Source organism: Quercus robur, chromosome 5, assembly GCF_932294415.1.
Source record: "Quercus robur chromosome 5, dhQueRobu3.1, whole genome shotgun sequence".
NCBI classification, from domain to species: domain Eukaryota; kingdom Viridiplantae; phylum Streptophyta; class Magnoliopsida; order Fagales; family Fagaceae; genus Quercus; species Quercus robur.
Genome location: NC_065538.1, coordinates 14872786 through 14897089, shown reverse-complemented (window position 1 = coordinate 14897089; position 24304 = coordinate 14872786). Strand labels below are relative to the sequence as shown.

Below are 24304 nucleotides of genomic sequence, written 5' to 3'. Positions count from 1 at the left end.
TCTAACTTTTCTACTGGCTCCGTTACTGTCTGGTGCTCTTCTATGCTTAAAGCCTGAACCTGATCTTCCATTTCCATCATGGCCACATAGCATTCGCGCGCGGCCATCTGACTTCCGCGTAGCTCCCCTACTCCGTAGTTGGTTGGGAACTTAATCATTAGGTGGTAGGTGGAAGTTACCACCTTCCACGAATTAAGCGTGGGTCGTCCGATGATGGCATTGTAGGCAGACGAGCAGTCGACCACCAAGAACGTCACGTCCCTGATTATCTGCTGAGGGTAATCACCTACTATTACGGACAATGTGACCGCACCCAGGGGTAATACTCGGCTCCCTCCGAAGCCGACGAGCGGGGCATTTGTCGGAACCAACCGCTCCCTATCGATCCTCATCTGCTGGAATGCTGGATAGTATAAAATATCTGCTGAAATGCCGTTGTCGACCAGCACTCGGTGCATGTTGTATTCTCCCACCCACAAGCTGACGACTATCGCATCGTCATGTGGATGGTGAAGGCGTCGTGCATCTTCTTCTGAGAACCCGATTATGGGGCCTTCTCTTCGTGCCATCTTCAGCACGACTCCCGTCAACTGAACATTTTGTACCATCCGAAGGTAGGTCTTGCGGGCCTTCTTGGATGACCCGGTGACAGTCGTTCCTCCTACGATCATCCTTATGTCCCCTATCGGGGGCCTCGGTCGCTCGTTATCCCGTCAAGGGTGTTGGTCTTGTGCGGGAGGATCCACCTTCTCCTTGCTAATGAATCTCTGCAGTTTTCCTTGTCTGATAAAGGCCTCAATCTGCTGCTTGAGGTCATAGCAATCAACCGTATCGTGACCATGGTCGTGGTGGAAACGGCAATACTTATCCCTAGAACGTTTGTTGGGATCACTTTTTAGCTTTCCCGGGAATGTCAGAGCCTCCTCGTCCTTGATCTGCATAAGGACTTGATCTATTGGGGCTGTCAATGGAGTGAAGTTCGTGAATCTTCCCCCCAGGGGCTTAGGGCGCCTCTCGTCCCTTCGGTCTCCTGTTTTTGTCTTCTTTCGGCCTTGATCCTGCCGAGTTTCTTCTTACCTTTCTCTTTTCCTAGGCCTCTCTTCTCGGGCTAAGAGCGCGTCTTCAGCGTTCATATACTTTGTGGCACGATAAAGTACTTCTGACATGGTTTTTGGGTCGTTTATGTATAGGGAGAATAAAAACTTACCCTTCTTCAAGCCATTTGTGAATGCTGCAACAAGTATCTTATCGTCGGCATCGTCGATCGAGAGCGCCTCCTTGTTGAATCGGGATATGTAGGCTCTTAGAGTTTCATCCTCTCGCTGCTTCATGCTCATCAAGCAAGCCGTAGACTTCTTGTACCGATGACCTCTAATGAAGTGTGCGGTAAATTGAGCGCTGAGCTCTTTGAAGGTGCTGATGGAGTTCGGCGTCAGTCGGCTGAACCAAATTCTCGCTGCGCCCTTCAGCGTTGTAGGGAAGGCCCTACACATGATGGCGTTCGCTACTCCTTGAAGGTGCATTAGGGTCTTGAAGGTCTTCAGGTGGTCCAGTGGGTCCTTGACCCCATCATAACTGTCTATCTGCGGCATGCGGAACTTACTCGGTAAGGGGTAGGAGTTGATGGTGGCGGTGAACGGCGAGTCAGTTCGGTTGACAAGGTCGTCGAGGTCTCTTGATACTCGCCCCTTGAGAGCGTTCATCATAACCTCCATTTGTTCCTTCATGGCTTGCATCTCCGCAATAATAAGTGGCGGAGTGGTTTCTGTGAGGGAGGGGATGCTTATGTTCTGTCGCTCCGGTTTGCTCGAGGCGTTGCTGGCCTGGGGTCCCTCCTGGTTTCTTCTGTTGGCGCTGGTTCCTTCTTGATCTGCTCCTTGGTTGTCTGGTGCAGCGCTCTTTTGGCGCAATTGCTCTTCTAGGTCGCGGTTTTGTCGGGTGAGGCGTTCCACGGCCGCGGCGAGAGTCTTAACCTGTTTCTCGAGGGTGGTCGTGGGTGGTTCTTCTTCTTGAATGTCGTTAGTGGTTGCCATTGAGCGGGTGAGCACCATGCGACTTTTGTGAGGGAGGTGGTAATATGACTTTACACTACTCGATTCTCACAGACAACGCCAACTGATGATGCCGAAAATACCACCAGTAAGCCGCACAGACCTCGCGCACTACAAACGGTACCTGCACAATGAAAAGAAAGGACCTAGCAGAGAGTACCGGTGTGGTACCGGCCAAACACCCTCCGAAGGTCAAGTCAGAATTATTCTCACTGCTCTAGAGTGCTAGAGAGGGTCAATTATGCGTACCTTAGTTTGTGAGGGAGCATGGTTTTTATAGTAGTATGGCTTGCCCCCTTTTCCTTGGAGTAGAAGTCTTTTCCTTATAGGAGTCCCCCTAGGCGTATTTTGCGGGATTCTTTCCATATAGGAGTCCTTAGATTTCATGAAGCGTGGGGAGCAAGTTATTTACTTGTACACGCAAACGTGGTGATCACGTATTCATAGATTGACGCCGTCAGTCTATGTTGTTCCGTCAGACTAAGAACCGTCAGTTTCAGGATGTCCAGCTTTATGGTACTCTACATGTGGAGTTCCTTCACTCCAGATCCCCGTCAGCCCTTCAGAAATGCTGACGGCAAAACACATCTCATCACTCTTGTCCAAAGCATGTCCCGTCACCCTTGTCCACTTATTTTATCCTCATCAGGTACTCTCTTAAACTGCTTCCCAAACACCAAGAACCTTCTCATTGGTTTGAATGTAATAAGGTAAGGATTTGGCTTAAGATCCTATCATGGGTATGACAATGGAGAGGGTGAGAGTAGAGGAATTTGGAGAATCAAATGTATAAGATTGTGGATAAATCAATCTTGTTGTTCTCTGGGGTTTCTCTCTCAAAATTCTCTTTGGAAGCTTTTTACATTTCGTGGGTATAAAGGTATTTATAGTAGGGTATGAGAAGGAATGTAAAAAGTCATTTTTCAGCAAAACAGGGTGCACTGGTGAGTCACTTGCAGCTGGGATGAGTCACGAGTTCCAATTGCCAGATAACAGAAAAGCCAGTCTGTAATTTTTGTCCTGTAGTGATTCAGCTGTCTTGATCCTTCAAGTTCCTGCATGCTCCACACATGTGACACATTCTAGCAAGTCACCACTCACAAGTCAGTCACGAGTTGCCTTTTGATTGCACACACTTGATCAATTCTTCACACTCTCTCATACACAACCCTTACATTATTCCCACCTAAATATAGGGTTTCTAAATGCTGAATTACAAGCAAATTTAGCATGAAATAAAACCAACACATAGTTGAATAAATTCAACCTTACAGAAAGGATTATATAAAAGATAATTGTACACTTAAATTTATGGAGTTAATTAAAACTTTATTAATTACTAATGCAATTGGTTCATATACTTAATTATAAGTGAAGTTGATAAACATTATAACTTATAATAAGAATAATCCATGGGGGTGATGGGACATAATATATTTTTAGGAAATGTTATAAAATGCACCACACATACAATACCTATTTGGGATTGTTTTATTTATTTATTTATTTATTTTTTTGGAAACCTAAACTAAATATAATATATAACTATAAATGAGCCAAATCAAAACACAAACCCTCCAGAGCAGGGGAAGGTGAGACCTCAATCCAAAAAGCACCTTTAGAAATATGTCTAACATAATAGAGAAATCCTTTAACAGAGAAAGCTGCCATTACCTTGCCCTTGTCATTCCGTATCATTGCCCAATAACCCGAAGCAACAGGATCCGAGAATACAACAGCATCAAAGTGAGGAGGGATTGTGGATATTGGATAGCTATTTGGTTTCTGGTCGAGAGACTAGTGCGTATGCATGTTGTTTGCTTAGTTTTTATGGGCAGATAAATAAAGAGAGAAGTTTTAGAATAGAATTGCTTTCAGCTGGGTTTTTTTTTTTTTTTATTATTTTTTTTTTTAACTAGGTTTTAACGAGAGATGCATTAGCTTTGACTGCTCTAAAATATTTTCTACGATAATGAGACTATTCATAACCATGTATTGAGGCTTAGTCTATAAAGTTGAGGCCTGGGCCGACAAAGATCGATCAACTAAGATGAAATAAACTATTCTAGCTAGAACCCCTGCACTTCTACACAAATCCGGAATAGCAGACGATAAATTAAAATTTATACATAAAATTACTTATTGGCCCCATGAATTTTCTTTCTGTTGTACGGATTTTGTGTTCTTGGTTTGTTTATGAAAGTTACTGATTCATTAAAAAATACAAAGATAAAAACATAAAATATTGTGCCTCCAAAGATACGTATCATTGAAAATTTAATTGGACCACAATAACATTTGAGCGATAACTATGTAAAAAACAAACGTAATTGCCTTTCTGAGACCTCTCGCATGTGTGGATTATTATAGTTATCACAATGATTTTTTTCATTTTTTTTTTCCCACTTGCTAATTTGCACATTGTGTTGAATAGCCAGGACCCCCGAAATAGAAATGGGTTCCAAAGCCTCCATTAGTATTATTTGCAACTTCTACATTATAGCAAGATGGTCTTGTCGCATATTTTTTCAGACTTTGAGCCTCCACGTCTATGAACTTGCCACTGTTATCCATGTATCCAATATTTCGAAAATAACTTGCTTTTCCATAGCCTTCATTCCCAAAATGGCCACTCCCCATTTGAGTCCTTGTATGATGATCACCCAGTTCCGCATTGTAAACCTCCCCACCCCATTCAATTCTGCTAGCACTACTCACTAAATAGTTGAAGATGGTGCCGGGCCAATATCCAAGCACCTGATCTTGCACTTGGAACCACCATTTTCCATTCTCCTGAAGCATAATAAGTTCAAGAATTTAGTGACCATGACATGTACACAAAATTTTATAGAGAGAGATAATGGCTAAGCATCAAAACGGTTTTACAAAGAGTCAAATTATTTTTCCGCAAAGTCCTAGGTTTAGCATGTACTTAAGATATTTTAGAAAGAGCACTACTACTACTAGAAAATAATTTTTTTTCAGAGAAGTATAATAACATATATATATATATATAGAGAGAGAGAGAGAGAGAGAGAGAGCCGTTTGATTTTTTATTCACCTTATGGTATTGTTCCACACATCATAATTACATATACACCATAATCTCTTTAAATAATAGAACATATAATTACATATACAAACACAATCATAATAAATTCCTTATTCTAGGATATATGGTTCCATATAATAAAGGTTTTTTTTTTTTTTTTTTTTTTTTTAAATGACAAAGTTTAGCCACAAATTTGATTATAGCCTAAGGTTACAAACTTCATTCACTATTTTTTTATTGGATGTGAAATTTAACAAATCCACCATTGGATTACATTTTCTTCTTATATCCTCTTTACTTACAAAAATTTCTAGAAGACAAAAAATTATTAGCTATCCTATCAATCTTATGTTTAAATTTCAAGTTTTGTAGTCTAAAATCATACATTAAAAAAAAAAAAAAATTATGAATCTAATAATAAATAACATCTTATTGACTTTTTGATATGTGTGTTAAGAACATAAAGAAAATGAAATCAAATGGCTATATTTTCAAAATATATAGTTATTTAAAATTTTTAAGTGGGAGTTATAGCATTGTGCTATAATAAATTTAGTCATTTTTTGAATACCTAGTTCCATATAAAGACTTGATCATTATAAATGTTTATTAATAACAATCATAATTATTAAATTTCATATTTAAGCAAAAACAAAAAGGAATAGAAATCAAATTTATGTGCATTCAATGTCTTATCAACTAGTTATTTTTATTTAGTAAAAAAAAAAAAACTAGTTATTTTTATAAATATTGAATTGGTAATTTTTTATTGGAATAATATAATTTTCATATAGTCCCCACCATTGACATCACTTTATATTAATCATTGTATATCCTCTTTAAATAAAAATAAAAAATAAAAAATCATTGTATCTCATTTTAGTAACGAAAAAATTGTGATTATTATTTTTTATATATATTAGAATATTTGTTTTAGGAAATAAATATACGTATTACCTTGTATATGGTTATCCCTATATCGAATTGCTGTGCAGAGTACCTGGAAACAGGTTCTATGGGAGAATCAAGGGAAAAATTCTTGTTTACTTGCACGAAACCAGGACATTCTAGATTGAAACATCCCGTACTTTGGTAACCATCACTCTTAATTACAAGGACAAGAATAAGTTAGTTCAAGAAACACTTGCACGAAATATTTTATTTATTACTAATTTTAAACATTGAAGGTAAGTGACTTGATTTAAAAAGGCTGCACTTGATGATAGCGCAGGTGGATAGACTAGTTCTAAAATTCTAATGCAAATTTAATCTTATTTTGGAAAAAAGTAATAAGCAAGCAAATTAACTTACAGTCCAAAATGTGAACAACTTTGTCTTGTTTTCTGGTGAAGTAACCTGAAAATGAAATGAAATGCTTGTCAATATATTATATTTACCGCAAACTTCTATTTTCAAAACTAATATCAGTTTTCTTAGCTACATTCAAATATCATATCAAATTTTTTGGTTTTAATTCATTCAAAAAAATGGTTTTAAAATTTCACTTTTGTTCATTTTCTCTTGTACTCGTGAAGGATCAAAGTCGCTTGCTAGTTGGACCTTCTCTTGTAATCGGGAAGGAACCATCCCTATCTCTTTAATTTTGCATTATGTGTTGGGTTCTTGTGCAGTAGATGATAACAGTTCGTTTCTCATTTTGCCTATTGTGTAATATGTCTTGTTTCATTGCCCAAAAAAAAAAACCTTATTTTCTGAAACTTACCTTCCATCCAGCTTCGATTGTGTTTAATTCTTCATCAGGACCTGCCAAAACCCATATTTGAGCAAGACTAAATTCTCCATCATCAACGAAAGGGTTCCATACATTTAATGATGCATGTGCGCCATAGATTTCGCCAACCCCGAAACTAACAATGGCATGCTAGTTTAAAATAGAATAATTCGAGTGTAATTAGTTTAAAGCGTACGGTGCAACTTGATTAATATATATGTACATATATCACGTCATTTGATAAAAATGATATACCTCATGATTACTGATATCATAAAAGCTATGATTAAGTTGTGTTCTACGTGGTATCCATTTGACACCACGAGTGTCTTCATCTTCTTGTGTTCGTCTTATGGGGACTGTTCCTTCTGGGCATTGTCCATTTTTATGCCAATTTTGGAATAGCTCAGCTGGATATGTATTCTCTTTTGGACTGCTTGGGATTGAGTTGGGCTTCATCTGATCAACCAAAGTCAAATTACTAGTTTTAATCCTCAGTAATCATAATGAAAAGCTAAAGCAAAGAATCATATATATGACCTAAGAAATAAGAAATTGCAATGTGGAGTCGGTACTTCTCTTCAGCTTCAGCTTTAATTTTCTTTATTTATTATTTCGTTTCTTTTCTTTTTTAATATAATCTCGCCCCCATAACTTATACCAAAGTAATGAAAAAAAAAAAAAAAAATATATATATATATATATATATATATATAAAGGAAATAATTAACTATCTGATTTTTTTCATCCATAATATTTAGAAAGGATGGCTATTTTAAAAGAGAACCATAAAAAAGGCAAGATGAAATGTGTATGATATGCAAATGCATGTAAAATATAATTTTAGCTATGGATTTTTTTTTTCTTTTATTTTCTTTGGGGAGTCGGGGATGGTGGGGAAATAGTGGCAAATTCATCACAATTTCATGGTTTTGAAATCTAGACCATTCAAACGACCAACAAAGTGAAAGATTTAAGATTTTTGAGATTGAACCAAGATTTAGCTAAGGTCAAATGATAACGTATTTTTTTTAATAAATTTAATTCATAAATTGTCTTTATATATAGTAATTTTCCAATTTTGACCGACACAAAGCTTGTGGTCCAATGGTTGACACACCAAAACATGCATATTTGTTAAAAGAATGCAGTTTCAAGTCCTGTACATGTACATTTGATAGACTGAAAAGCCCTGGATTCCAAAAAGCCCTCGTTTAGTTGTCACTTTCTCTCATGCTAGCTTCTTCTTCTCTCTCTCTCTTTCTCTCCTGCGAATTCTAACACTTGCTGCAATCTAAAATTGTTTGCTACCCACGAATAAGGATTTTAGATTGGCATATTTTCTACAACCCCAGTAATATTTGTCGCTAATATTTGCAATTGATTTTTTCTGCTTTATTGTCGCTGCTTTAGCCATGATAGTAAATCTCAAAATTTGAGCACATTTTAGGTCCTTAAGCCTATTGCTCTGATGCTTCGGTGATATTATATTACTTTTAAAAATCATGATGAGTTACAGTGTGTAGGGACACGGTTCTCAAACGGCCCAACAATGACGTTGGGCTCGCGCGTGAAGGATCCCTCACAATAAAATTTGTAGAGAGTGGGCTTGAAAGGCTAGCGTTTGGTCACAGGGCGTTGGCCCAAACCGGATTTTAGGGAACTCAGATAAGAAAAGGCTTCAACCTGGATATCCAAGCCCCACAGCTTTGTAACTTGAGGGATTGGACTCCTCGGATCAGGTCCGAGGAGCGCTAATGTTTTTCTCCGGTTACCCGGCGGTGGGTTTTTCGTGGTGGTGTACATATATTATCCGGGCATTATCCTCCCTGGAGTTTTTTTTCCAGGAAGTGAGATGGTATCCCCCTCTCTAATTAGTTTACCTTATCTTTTATACTAGCCTACGTTTGTTGTCCCTCGTCCACGTGTAGTGTCAACTTTTCCAGGACTGATATTTGTCCCGTCAATCTAATCCCAGAATTGTTGGGGAGGGTTAATAAAGCCTAAAAATCAGGTTCTGTTAGGTGTAAAGTCTTATCAGTGAAGGGTATTAAGGACAACTTTCCTGAGATATTTTAAATCTTCTTATGGATTTGTTCTTATAGCTCTCTTTTACCCCTTTTGTCAAGGGAGCTTTAGGCTTGCCGAGGACTAAACCGTCCTCGGCTGCATATCTGGGTCATCCTCGGCCTTATACTTTTGAACTTGGGCTACGACTTTTTTCAGCTTGGGCTTGCGGGCTCCCCACGAGCAAATGGGCCTGGCCCATAAACTATCGAGCCCCACACAGTGATATTGGAAATTATAATTTTCTTTTTTCTTTTTTTATTTTTTTTTTATTATTTTTTTTTAAGAATCAAGATAGGAATAAGATGTTAAACTAGAAGTGTAATATAATTTCATAAGTGGGGGTGTTATAGGAAATTTGGTTTAAGTATGCCTTCATTCTACCTATTAAATATAGATCCAAAGTTCTATTCCTATGTTTTTACCAATCAATTGAATAGTAATATTTATTCAATAACACCTCTTATATTACTTGTAATATTTATTCATATTCCTATGTAATCACCATTATAATGTATCAAATGTGGCCTTAGTTTCCAGCCTCAACTTTCCCAAGATCCCAATTGAACTTAACACTATGATTGGCAAAATGGAGGGTGAGAGAAAGGAAAAGAAATTGAGAGAGGGCAAAGAGAGGAAATGGAAGAAAAGAGAAAAATTTCATCCTTCATGTTGTTTGGTTAAGAGGAAAAAGAGGAAGGAAATGATTTCAACTTTTTTTTTTTTGGAAAAAGTAAAATTTAAATTATCTATTTCACACCTTTTTTTTTTCAATTTGGAAGAAAATTAAATAGTGGATTTGGAGTGAAACAAAATCCTTTGGATTCATTTATCTCCAATTCATTTCCATCCAACAAAACATTGGAAGGGTTTCTTTTCCCTCATTTGTCCCTCAATCCCTTTCCCTTCGACCTCTTTTCCCTTGAACCAAATATAGTCAAAAAGTCTTGAAGTGGCCCTCATTCCTCAGCGACTTTTTTTTTTATTCTTTCTTTCTTTCTTTCTTTCTTTCTTTTTCTTTAAATTACATGAAAATTGAAATAACCCTCAAAAAAGAACTGAAAAATTACAACTTATATGAAATGTTTGAGTGAACAACAACAGTGACAGAATTAATTAAAATACTGAATAAATTAATTAAAAATCAAGTAAAGAAACCTGTATAATATGATTTTTGAGAAATGGATGATCAAAAGCAGGTTGTTGGTAAATATCAACGCAATCAATTGTATCACCCTCCTCACCCTGTAAATTCATTAAAATCTTAAATAAGATTGGAATATATGTATATATTGAATCAAAATAAAAGGAAATAGCTAGAAAGAAAGAATTATTTAGTATTCATTATAACCTCAATGGTTTTGATGGTTCCTTTTTGCTTAATGAAGCCTTTATTTTTCATAGTCTCAATCCTTCTTCCACCAACAAAGCTATCTCCTAACACATAAGATAAAGCAAACAAAAAACACACGAAGCATTCTAGTTTATTGTTAACGACGTAAGCCATGGGAAACAAAGCTGCAAAAGTCACTTATTTTTTAATACCACTTCTGTCTAAAAATTGATACTTCCTCATATGATACAAAATATTACGGAAATTAGGCTTTGAATAAACCACATGTGTGCGTGCTCACACCTCTATATATAATAGTCTAGGATTTGTTAAGTGGTTTATGCCTTACCAAAAGATGCAGATTCTCTTCAATTTATGTCAATATATTAATTTATTATCATGCATTAATTATCTAAATTCATTAATTTTCATGTATTTATTCTCCATATGTGGTGCACTAATGATTTATATAAAATGAACTTCAATGATTTTCTTTTCAAACGTCTATATATAATAGTCTAGGATTCTGTCAAAGGGTATATGCCTTACAAAAACATGCAGATTCTCTTCATTTAGCTTTCCACCTCATTAACATTAAATATATCAATTTATGTCGATATATTAATATATTATTATGCATTAATTAACTTTCCTCCATATTTGCGAAATTTCAAGATGATCAATGTTCATATTTCAAGTTTTTGAATTTAAATTTTGCACATAATTAGTATGGCAAATTGCAAATTACACCCTTAAAGTTTGAGGGTGATTGGATTTTACACCCTGAAATTTTAGAATTTAGATTTTACCCCTTGGAGTTTGGCAATGTTTAGATATTACATCTTAACATTTCAGAATTTGAATTTTACTCCCTATATTTTAGAAGTGTTTAGATTTTACTCCCTAAAGTTTTTGGGTGTTTGGATTTTACACCCTAAAGTTTCAAAATTTCGAGGTGTAAAATCCAAATAATCCTAAACTTTAGAAGATAAATCTAAATACTGAAACTTCAGGGTGTAAAATCCAAATACTCCAAAATTTAGGAGTATAATTTACAATTTACTCTAATTAATATGAATTTTGAATAGTAAATAACATAAGATTGATACAAAATTTGACAAGAAGTTTTTTTTTTTTGGAAATTTGATACTTACATTGAGGGTGGGAGTATTTGAGCCATTCATGTTTCTATTGGAAACACTAGGAAGGGCCTGTTGAGCAGCAAGACTCTTTGAAAATGACATAATGAACATGTCATTTATCATGCATTTTTTTTATAAGTAATTAATTATCATGTATTATTGTTTTTATATAAGTCATTAATTATCATGCATTCATTAGGTAAATGCATTTATTTTCATTTTTTTGCCTTCCATTTATTTTCATATATTAATTTTTCATAAATGGTGCACTAATGATTTATATAAAAGGAACTTCAATGATTTTTTTTAATAAAATTTTATATGAACACTTATTATTAGAAAGAAATTCTATTGCATTTAAGTATAAAAAAAAAAAATATATATATATATATATATATATAAATATATATATATATATATATATAATAAAATTTATGTTATTTGAAATATGACATTTTTTCTCATGTATAGTTACTTTAGCAACATAAAACAATAACCATCATAACGAGACAAGTGCCATTTTCCTACTAGTCATTGAACTACAAAGCTCCAAACATGTTTGGAGTCAAACTATTTCTATATATTTATTAATTATCATTCTTTTTTTTTTTTTCTCACAAAAAAATTTATCATTCATTTTTTTATAAGTAATTAATTATCATGAATTACTATTTTTATATAAGTAATTAATTATCATGCATTCATTAGGTAAATGCGTTTATTTTCATTTGCTTACCTACCATTTATTTTCATATATTAATTCTCCATAAATGGTGCATTGATGATTTAAAATTATACACACACATATAAACTTAAGCAATGTTATGCCATTCACTATGTAATCAATCACATATTCGTATTAATTTTAAGTATTTTGTTTAATTTAAATTATGCATACAATATTTTAAATGCATATATTTTCATGTACTGATTATTTATAGGTGGTATACCAAATATTTATGTAAAAAGAGTTTTTATGATTATTTTGTAAGATTTATATAAGAAAAAATTTTTTTTTTTGGGAGAAAGAATATAAGAAACTATTGACTTAGAATATAACATTATTGCTGAAATTGAGTTTCTTTGACAAAAATTAAAACAAAAACAAAAAAAAGATAAAAGCATTTTTAATTACATTAAATCTAGAATTTAAAAGATATATTTTTATAAGGAATTTTTTTCCCCATAATCATTTTTAAAAGGATTATATGGAAGATAAGTGTACAATGGAGTTATACACACACACACAAAGATTTAATTAACTCCATGGCAAAAATTATGTTTGATCTGATTTGTGACTCAACCTAACATGGAAGCGTAAACTACTTAATGATTTTAAATGACAGATTTTATTAGATTTAGTCCATGGAGCAGAGGATTAAGCCGATAGGGATGAAATAAGAAGGTGACAAACATGAATGAGACTATTCTAGAAGCCCGCACTGCACTTCTACATAATCTCCACCATGCATGAACTCATCTGCGCCAAACTTAGGCAATTCAGTGAACTCACTGATCACAAGGTGACAAACTATGTGGCTTCAATGAACTTCGGCTCACAAATAAGGTTCTTCAATATTTAATCAACATTGATGGGATTTTCTGTTTTTGTCTTTCATGGGAAGGCTCTCTAGATCTAATTTGTATAGCAGTTTCTTAGAAAGAAAATCGTAATCACCAATTTGGGCTGAAGAGCAATTTGTAACAAGAACTAAAAAAGTAAGAAGGATGTCAAAGGAAGACTAGAGAACAGAAGAGACATCAAATCTAAATGATGTTCTTTGTTACAAGTGCTTATTCTACTAGCAAGCATAAGCACTTGCGAGTAGAAGGAATAGTTTTTCCTGTTCTTCTCGTTCACTCGGTTAACCTAATGAGGCTTCTATTACGTTACCTTTTTTATTAATTTTTTTTTTTTTTTTTTTTTTTTTTGTGTGTGTTCCAATAGCAATTCCGACAGTTTTATTAATTTTGGTGCTTCTCAGTAGTGCAGAATTTGACTAGTCTTTGAAAATTGTTCCCCGAGCATATTAGTGTATAAATAATGGTGAAAACACTATTTTAGTCCCTATATTTTGGAGTCACAATAATTCGGTCCTTATTATTTTCAACTTATACTCAATTTAGTCCTTATCATTAACTTACTAATGAAAAATGTATACGTGGCAAATGGTGTGTGCTGCCGATACACTTGAATATGTAATTAATGCCATGTAAAAGATGTAGAACAATTAAAGATTGCAGCGTCAATTATAAAAACACAGTAAGCTGCAACTCAACTAATCTAAGTTTTCAACCCCAAAAAGATCCCACTTCACCCATGACCCAATCAGCTCCGTTCATCACTTGTCAATCAAACTCAACCTTCATCTTCATCTTCATCTTCATCTTTGTTGCCGAGTTATGGAGATATCGGCACCGATGGCAAGCGGCATAGCAATGAAGATAAAGATGAAGTGGCCGAGAATGGGTTGGTTTGACAAGTAATGGACAGGGTTGTTTGGGTCATGGGATAAGTGAAATCTGTCTGGGTTGAAAACTTAGATTAGCTAAGTTGGAGATTACTGTGTTTTTATAATTGACGTTGCAATCTTTAATTGTTCTACATCTTTTACATGGCATTAATTACATATTCAAGTGTATCGACTGTGCACACCATTTGCCATGTATACATTTTCTGTTAGTGAGTTAATGGTATGGATTAAATTGAGTGTGAGCTAAAAATAATATGGACCAAATTGACTGTCACTAAAATATAGGGACCAAATTGACTATAATCCCAAAATCCAGGCACCAAAATAGTGTTTTCGCCAAAATAATTGGATCATAAACAAAAATATTAAGTGATAACTGTGTAAACCAAAACGTTTTCACCTTTCTGGGATCTCTCCAATCTGTGAATTATTATTATTATTTTTTTATGGGAACATGTGAATTATTATTGTTATCACAATGACTTTCTTTTCCCCCACTTGCTATTTTGCACATTGTGTTGAATACCCAGGACCCCCGAAATAGAAATGGGTTCCAAAGACTCCATTGGTATTATTTGCTACTTTTACATTACAGCAAGATGGTCTTGTTGCAACTGTATTCAGACTTTGAGCCTCCACATCTCTGAACTTGCCACTGTTATCGGTATATCCAATATTTCGAAAAAAACTTGCTTTTCCACTACGCCCTTTACTGCCGAAATGGTCACTATCCATTTGAGTCCTTATGTGATTACCATTCGGTTCCGAGTTGTAAATCTCTCCACCCCAATTAATTTTGGTAGCATTACTCGTTAAATATTTGAAGATGGAGCCAGGCCAATACCCAGGTACCTGATCTTGCACTTGGAGCCACCAATTTCCATTCTCCTAAAGCATATAATAAGTCAAGAATTTAGTGAGCAAGGCAAGTACCCAATATTAGATAGACTACAAAATCTCCCCTAGGCAATGTCAGTTTTTTTTTGGTTATGATTGGAATTATATAGTGGCTGTGTATGAAAACAGTTTTACGTACATAGAGCCAAAAGCATTTTCCCCAAAGTCTTGTCTTAGCATGTGCATAAGCTATTTTAGAAAGAGTAATACTATGAAATAATTTTATTTAGAAAACTATAATAATATATATCGAACTAAGACCGTTTGATTTTTAATTCAGGTCATAATATTGTGCCACATTGGCATAAACTTTTGAGACAAATTTACTCATCACTATTCGATTTATATTTTTCAATTCAATTAAATTTCTATTCTATGTTTAAATTGTCCATTAAAATATTACTACAACATAATTTCTTTAAATGATAAAACAAGTATAAGTGCTTTTTGGGTGTGAGGAATGAGGACTGGAGTTCAAGTAAATCATTGTAATGTGAATTGCACATGATGAGACACATATTATCTTTCTATTAGTGGTTGAAGCCAAGCACTTTCCTAATTACATATACAATCACAATCATAACAAATGTATTAATTGAGGATGTATAGCTGCATATAAAGATTTAATAATTATAAATTTTTATTAATAAAAACAATAATTATCAAATTTCATATTTAAGCACAAATATAGGAATAGAAATCATCTTATGTTAGCCATTGCATACCCTTGATGGGATGATCACTTCACAAGTATCAGTACTTGTTGGGTGTGGGAGTTAAAGGTCAGATTTTAAGTCTTCAAAAAAAAGTTTCACACACGTACATTTACACTCTATTTGTTTCGACATAAAATATTTGCAGAGGTAAAATATTTTACATGTAAAATATCTACATGAAAATATTTTCATTTTATAGTGTTTAGTTGTATACTTGAAAGTGCTGTGTAAAATATTTTACATAAAAGATTTCCAGAGGTAAAATATTTGCAAAAAAATATTTTCATTTTCTAGTATTGGACTATATACATGAAAATGCTGTGTAAATATTTTCTAGTGCTTGGCACAATGTAAAATGGAAGAAAAAAAAACTACTAAAATTTTAAAACGTTTTCTTTAACATCCAACAAATTGCATATCTTGGATAAATATAAATCATCCATAACATAGATAATACATTTATAATATAGATATATTCCTTCAAAGAATATATTCAATGCACCTGTAAACATATATATTCAGGGACCTGTAAACAGATAACATGAATAATGAAAAAACACCCATCATGCCCACAAAAAAAAAAAAAATAATAATAATAATAATAATAATGACAAAGCATCATTCATAACATAGATATAATCCTAATAGCAGGAATATACGTTCAATGCACCTATAAACATAAATAACAAATAATTTTTTTAACTATTATCTTGGTAATTTTTATTGGAGTAATCTCATTTTCATATAATCCCTGCCAATTTCATATATTCTCTTTTAAAAAAATCATTGAATGTCAATTTAGTCGTCACGAAAAAATTGTGAATTTGTTTTATGTTAGAATAACTATTTTAGGAAATAAATTTATGTATTACCTTGTATATGGTTATCCCTACATCAAATGAAAGGGTAGCGTTGGAAACAGGTTCTAAGGAAGAACCAAGGACAAAATTTTGGTTTACTTGCACGAAACCAGGACATTCAAGATTGAAGCATCCTTCATTTTGGTAGCCATCGCTCTTAATTAGAAGAACAAGAATAAGTTAGTTCAATAAACACTTGCATGAAATATATCATTTACTAACTGCTGTTAAATGGTAAATTAAGTTAACTTTTTTGATTTATAAAACATGCACTTGATGATAGGGAATAAGCAAAATTAACTTACAGTCCAATATGTGAAAAATCTTGTTTTGTTGTCACGTGAAGTAACCTGGAACAAGGAAATGAAATGTTTATCAATCTATTAATTATATATACCGCAAATTCTTATTTTCAAAACTTATATCAATTTTCTTAGGTACATTTGAATAGCACAAGTTTCTAATCATATCAAAGATTTTGGTTTTAATTCTCTAAAAAAAATAATGGTTTTTAACTTTTATTTTTGGTCATATCAGTTATGTATCTTGTGTAATATGTATAGTTTAACAACCAAAAAAATATAAATTTTAGTTTATTGATATTTAACCATTTTGTAAAGAAAACCTTATTTTCACAAACTTACCCTCCATCTAGTTTCCACTGTGTTTAATTCGCCAGGACCTGACGCAACCCATATTTGAGCAAGACTAAATTCTCCATAAGAAACAAAAGGGCTCCATACGTTTAATGATGCTTGTGCTCCATAATATTCGCCACCCTCCAATTTGACAACGGCATACTAGCTAGTTCAAAATATCAATCTCATATGTAAGAAAGAATTTTTAATTTATAAATGAAATAGATTAATTTCACTGTTTTTTTTTTTTTTTAATAGAGCTTTATCTTCTAGCGTCTGTTTTTAATGATTGCACTCTTTCAGGGACGGAGCTAGAACTTTGAATTAAGGGAAGCAGTTTTATTATTGGCTATGTGCAACGGTTTCAACTTTTGATTTTGTTACAATTTAGCTACTGAGATTTTTTTTTTTGTTTTTGTGTCAGTAAGAACAAAATTATTTTTGTTTAGAATTTTTTAAAAGGAAGAGTTGTTTATTTTAAATAAAATTAGTTAATTGAGCTTAAATTTTTTTTTTTTTAGTTTTACTATTGGTAATTCTTGTTATTGAGCTATTTTTTTTTGGGTTTGTATATTTTGTTTTAGATTTTAGATCTATAATTTTTTTTATAGTCACTAAAATGAGGAAAATACTAGTGTTACAAACTTTTTTTTATAAATTATTGATGTAATAAGTGATTACTAGTAAGTAAAAAAATCATATGAGTAAGAGGCCCATGTGCAAAGCAATAAGAATTTACTATCAAAACAGTTTGTAAAAATGTTATAAAAAAGTTTGTGAGTATAGCATTACTCTTAAAAGAATCAATGCTATTGTTTGTGGGAAAAAATGTAATTTTATAGAACAAAATTTCTAAAACCAGTACACATATATATATATATATATATATATTTTTTTTTTTTTTTAATTTGAAGGGAGGGGCATTGCCCCTCCTAGTCCAAAGGTAGCTATGTCTATGCACTTTTTATCATCAAATTAAGTCAACAATCAGTTTTTAGTGTACATAGGAATTGAATCCCAAATTTTTCATTTAACCATCAGAGATTTTACAAGTTGAACTAACTAGAATCCACAATTCAACTGTAATTAGTTTAAAGAATACAAATATACCATAATTTTACATATGTAAAAATATCATGTCATTTGACAAAAAAGGATTATACCTCATGACCACTGGAATCATAAAAGCTATGATTAAGTTGTGTTCTTCTATGTGGTACCCATTCATCTTCTTGTGTTCGTCTTATGGGGACACTTCCTTCTGGACATTGTGCATTTTTATGCCAATTTTGAGATAGCTCAGCTTGATATGAATTCTCCCTTGGACCACTTGGGATTGAGTTGGGTTTCATCTGATCAACCAAAGTCAAATTACTAGTTTTAATCATCAGCAATCATAAAAATAAAAAATAAAAAAATCATATTACCTAAGAAATAAGAAATTGCATTGTGGAGTGTTTTTTTTTTTTTTTTTTTTTTTTTGGGGGGGGGGGGGGTGGGAAAAGAACATTGTGGAGTCGGTGCTTCTCTTTAGCTTAAGCTTTTAGTCTTCATTTATTATTTCATTTTTTTTTTTTTAATCTCACCCTTATAATTGATATGAACGTAATGACAAAAAATAAAAAGGAAATAATTAACTCCGATTTTTTCATCCTTAAAATTTAGCAAGTATGATTATAATAAAAAGAAATTATAACAAGAGAAAGAAAAAATGTGTATGACATACAAATGCATGTAATATATATTTTTAGCGGTAGATTTTCTTTTTCTTGAGAAGATATTAGTTTTCGGCCTCAACTTTCCCAAGAGCCTAATTGAGCCCAACACTATGTTTGGCAAAATAGAGGGTAAGAGAAAGGAAGATAAATTGAGAGAGGGCAAGGAGAGAAAATGGAAGAAAAGAGAAAAATCTCATCCTTCATGTTGGATAAGAGGAAAAAGAGGGAAGGAAATTATTATTATTTTTTTTAAAGTAAAATTTAAACTATCTATTTCACTGTTTTCTCCATTTAATTCCAATTTTGAAGGAAATTGAATGGTAAATTTGGAGTAAAACAAAATCCTTCCATTTCCTTTATCTCCCATTCATTTCCATCTATTCAAACAATGAAAAGGTTTCTTTTCCCTCATTTTCTCCTCACACTCTTTCCCTTCTACATCTGTACGCGACCATGAACCAAATATAGTGAAAAAGTTTTGAAGTGATACGGTCCTCATTCCTCAGCTGCTTTGTTTTGATTATTTCTTTTCTTTAAATTACAAGAGCATTACATGAACATTGAAATAAAAGTCCATAAGAAGAACTATCAAATTGCAAATTATATGAAATAAATGAATAAACAACAATGATAACAAAATAAATAAATTAAAAATCAAGTAAAGAAACCTGTATAATATGAGTTTTCAAAAATGGATGGTCAAAAGCAGGTTGTTGATAAATATCAACACAATCAATTGTATCACCATCCTCGCCCTGTTATGATTCACTAAAACCTCAAATAAACTGGGAATAACAATAAAAGGAAAAGAAAGAGAGAAATATGTATTTAGTACTCATTATAACCTCAATTGTTCTGATGCTTCCTTTTTGCTTAATCAAACCTTTATTTTCCAAAGTCTCAATCCTTCTTCCATCAACAAATCTATCACCTAACACATAAGATAAAGCAAATAATAAAAAAATATGAAACATTCTAGCTTATCGTTAACGACGTAAGCCATGGAGAAACAAAACTTCAAAAGTCACCTTTTTAAAAAAAAATAAAATAAAACTTCTGTCTAAAATTTAATACTACCATTGAAAATGTGAAGAAAAAAAAAAAATTGTGGAAATTAGGTGTTGAATAAACCACGTGTGCATGCTCATACGTCTAAATATAAAGGTTAAATGTTTTAAGGATGTGGTGTAAAACTTAAGTTTTACACCCTCTAATTTCAACATTTCATATCATCATATCACGTATTAAAGAATAGGCATAATCACACATAATCAATTCTAATACTTATTTGAAAATCCAAACCAACTAAGAGTTTACTAAGATGTTAATAAGTGTGTGATAGGATGTATTGAATTTTAAATAAATAAGAAGTTGATGTGACACCACCTTCTTTACCAAATTCGGACTGCTCTTATATATAATAGTCTAAGATTCTGCCTGGTGGTTTATGTCTTGGAGAAAATGAGCACTCTCTTCATTTAGTTTTCCACCTCATTAACATCAAATATATCAATTTATGTAAATTTAATCTATTATCATGCATTAATCAATTCTAATACTTATCTAAAAATCCAAACCAACTAGGAGTTTATTAAGATGCTAATAAGTGTATGTTATAATGTATTGAATTTTAAATAAAGAAAAAGTCGATGTGACACCCCTTCTTTACCAAATTCGGACTCCTATATATAATTGTCTAAGATTTTGCCAGGTGGTTTATGCCTTGAAAAAAATGAGCACTCTCTTCATTTAGTTTTCCACCTCATTAACATCAAATATATCAATTTATGTAAATAAATTATTTTTGACAAATGAAGGTATTTAGATCTTTTTGAGTATCTAACTATTCAATTGGATGTATGCAATCATTTTATCCCACATACACCAGATTATTACATGAGAAAATCCCATGAGATGGCCTCCATGATGTTGGCAAGAGATTTCGAACCCAAGATCTCATGGCTTAGAAACCACTAAGACAACCCCTTGAAGTTTTTCTATATATTAATTCTCCATAAATAGTGCACTAATTGATGATTTACATAAGAGGAACTTCAATGATTTTTTTTTTATTCTCAAAAAAAAAAAAAACTATATATATATATATATATATATTTGATTTGGAATAGGAAATTTTTTTTGAATGCTCGTGCTATTAAATATGCTTTTGTTTTCCGATGATTTTTGTTTTAATGTTTTTGAATGTCATTATTCAAAGTACAAAGTTTATCTTCAATCTCTAATAGAAATATAACATATGCCCTATCATATGTAATGCACATGACTCACTTGGTTAATTAGATTAAGTAAGTCGTGTGTTGCAAATATCAATGACACATCTTATCTTCCTATTGGTGGTTAGAGCCAAGGCTTCAAACATATCTGGAGCCAAACTTTGTCATTTTTAAAAATTAATCTAATCAAAAGTTATTAGGTTGTACATATATTGAACTAACACTGTAGTGACCAAAATTTTTGTTATGTATTTAAATAGAATAATAGGTGCATTTATTTTCATGTGTTAATTGTTTATAGGCAATGGCGGCTCTATGATTTTTTTTAGGGGGTTAGTAAGAAGATGAATTTTTCAATCTGCATGTTTTCCTTATTACAATTTGTCCATAGTACGCATTTGCAAGAGAATAAATAATATACTTTTGGTTCATTTGGCATATTGTTTCTTAATAAAGATAAACATACTAATTATTGATTCTAAGATTAAATCTTGGAAACCATTTATTATTTCTAAATATAATAAACATATTAATTAAGACAAATGTTTTATCCATAATATTTTCACAACAAATTTTAGATGACAAATTATTAATTGTTTTTACTGATAGGCAAAAAAATAATTTTAGTGGTAGATTTAATTTAAAAGCCCATAACAATCTACCATTTAAGATTTACTAGGAAAATATCGTGGATGTCGCACTTCTCTATTAACTATTTTTGTTTAGTAAACTGCAAGCTAGATCTAAATACCTCATTAAAAAAAAAAAAAAAAAAAAAAAAAAAAAAAAAAAAAAAACAGCTAGATCTAAATAAAATAAACATTTTATGTATTGTTTCTTTCAAATTTTTTTAGATCTAAATGGGTTTTTTATAAGGTTTAAGATGAACAAATTTCTACTATTGTTCTTAGGCTATTTTGTTTGTGTTTAAAAAAATCTAAGATATTGTTAAAAGAACTATATTCAAATTTAAGGATCAATGTTTGGAGATTGACATCTTTGCTCAAGCTCATACAGCTTTGAAAATTGAAATCTTCTCCTTAATGGGCAAAGCTTAGGCCCAATGTCTCTAGTGAACATAATTCGTTACATACAGCCACAAGTGGACAACTAGAAAAATTGCAACTAATTAAGTGCATTGAATGTTGGGTGCCTTACCGTGTGGGTTCAGCCCACTTGCTTGCCATGCCTTGTCAAAGCTCATTCATGAGCTTGGTTCCAAAGAGTCTTCAAATTCACCTTTCCATTTAATGAGAAGTGATGCAAAGCTTCAAAAGTCAGCATGCCATTTCTTGGGCAGTGACTTAGGCGTGTGAGACACGCTGAAACTGAAAAGAAGAAAAGGAAGAAAAAAAGGGCCATTCGGCCAGTGTGTGTGACAGAGAGAAACACACTTGAGAGAAGAGCTGAAGCAAGGGTGCCATTCGGCCATTGTGAGAAAAACACAGTTAGAGCTTCAGGAGGTGCAGTCCGAAAAACACAGTTAGAGTGTGAGAGAGTAAAAAAAGAAAAATGAGACATTTTTCTTTGCTCAAGTTACATACAAAAAAGATAAATTGGTAGAGTTCTCATGAAGTTTTTGAGTGTTACAACCATGAAAAGTTGAAGTATTCAAAGGAAGATTTGCTATTGGTTTTGTGGTGAGATTGTATTTATTTTTTGAGATTTATTTGTTGTATATCCAATTTATTGTGGACTCAAGTTTAGCATAAACTTGATATTTGTAATCTCTATTTATAGTGGATATTTTTCGAAGCTGCCCCGTGGTTTTTCCCTCTACACTAAAGGGTTTTTAATGTAAGATTTGGTGTTCTTGTGTGGTTGTGATTGTGTGGTGCTTGTTGAATTTTTTTTGTAATATTGCTATTACTTGGTAGTTATATATTATAATTCACACATAGACATTGAGGGGATTATGATTTTTTCCCAACAAGTGGTATCAAAGCTTTTGGTTGCTTGGGTTTGACTGTCTTGTGTTGGATTAAATGGAGAACATGGGTATGAATACTATGGTTAAACTCTCAGCATCAAATTATTCGATATGGAAGCCGATGATGGAGGATGTCCTTTATTGCAAGGATCTACATGACCCTATTGAGGGTGATAGTGCCAAGCCTAGTGATATGTCAGATAGAGACTAGGAGAAATTAAATAGAAAAACTATCGGGTGTATTAGATAATGCATCGATGTTAGTGTTTTTCACCACATGTCTCAGGAAACAAATGCAGAGGCTCTTTGGGAAAAATTAAGGAATCTTTATGAAAGAAAGACAGCTCAAAATAAAGTTTTTATTGCTAGAAAGCTTTGTGAATTTGAAGCTTAAAAAGGGTAAGTCCATTGCCGAGCACCTTAGTGAGTTCCAAGACTTGGTTAATAAGATGGTTACAATGAAGCTAGTAATAGATAATGAGTTGCAAGCTTTATTACTTCTGAGTTCCTTACCTGATAGTTGGGAGACTTTGGTAGTATCACTTAGTAATTCTGCTCCGAATGGTGTGTTACAACTTGCCATGGTTAAAGATAGTTTGTTTAATGAAGAAACTAGAAGAAAGGATATGGGCAAGGATATTGCACATGCTCTTGTCATAGAGAACAGGGGGAGAAGTAAGAGTAGAAATTCTAAAGGGTGAGGTAAATCCAGAAGTTTGTCAGAGTCGAAAGGGAAATACAAGTGTTTTTATTGTGATAAAGAAGGTCACATAAAAAGGAATTGCAAGGCTTGGAAGAACAAGCAGAAAAAAGATAAATATCAGAAAAATGTGGATGATGAGAACACTGCTGTTGTTATAGTGCTGGAAGACGAGGTCCTAGCCATAGGACAAGATAATTGTTGTACAGTTTCAGATCCTTATGTTGAATGGGTGATTGATTCAGCTGCTTCCTGCCATGTCACTCCTAGAAAGGAGTTATTCACTTCATACAAAGTGGGAAAATTTGGGAGAGTGAAGATGGGCAATGATAGTTATGCTGACATTGTGGGAATTGGTGACATATGTGTTAGGGCTAACACTGGATACACCCTGATTTTGAAGGATGTGAGACATGTTCCGGATATTCGTCTGAATTTGATTTCCACTCATGTTCTTGATAAAGAAGGTTATGGCAATTATTTCCGTGATGGAAAATGGAGGCTTAGTAAAGGATCATTGGTGTTGGCTAGAGGGAAAATTTGTTGTACACTTTACAAGACACAAGCAAAGTTGTGCAAGGATGTTATTAGTGCAGCTCAGGAGGATTCTTCACCTAACTTGTGGCATAGACGGCTGGCTCACATGAAGGAAAAAAGGTTGTAGATTTTGGCAAGAAGTCTCTCATTCCCTTTGCCAAAGGTACGCCACTAAATCCTTGTGACTTTTGTTTATTTGGTAAACAACATAGAGTTTCATTTA

General features: G+C 33.0%; 1 protein-coding gene across 1 annotated transcript; it reads right to left on the bottom strand.

The window, feature by feature from the left end:
* Positions 1 to 4460: 4460 nt before the first annotated feature.
* LOC126727866 (uncharacterized) lies at positions 4461 to 23427 on the bottom strand. The gene is made up of 14 exons (XM_050433773.1): positions 23358 to 23427; positions 19526 to 19611; positions 19349 to 19435; positions 18126 to 18314; positions 16630 to 16674; positions 16337 to 16480; positions 14440 to 14739; positions 11390 to 11464; positions 10061 to 10147; positions 7091 to 7294; positions 6827 to 6985; positions 6415 to 6459; positions 6061 to 6207; positions 4461 to 4844 (listed from the first exon to the last, which is right to left on the bottom strand). Exons 1-14 carry the CDS (start codon positions 23425 to 23427, stop codon positions 4461 to 4463), a joined length of 2022 nt encoding a protein of 673 aa, XP_050289730.1.
* Between the last annotated feature and the right edge of the window lie 877 nt (positions 23428 to 24304).

Coding starts and splice junctions, on each gene's coding strand:
- LOC126727866 (XM_050433773.1), bottom strand. CDS start 23,427: ATGGCAAGTTGTAACACACCATTCGGAGCAGAATTACTAAGTGATACT. Junction 16,481..16,629: donor GATTTTTCACATATTGGACT/GTAAGTTAATTT, acceptor CTTCTAATTAAG/AGCGATGGCTACCAAAATGA. Junction 14,740..16,336: donor TAGGGATAACCATATACAAG/GTAATACATAAA, acceptor TATATGCTTTAG/GAGAATGGAAATTGGTGGCT.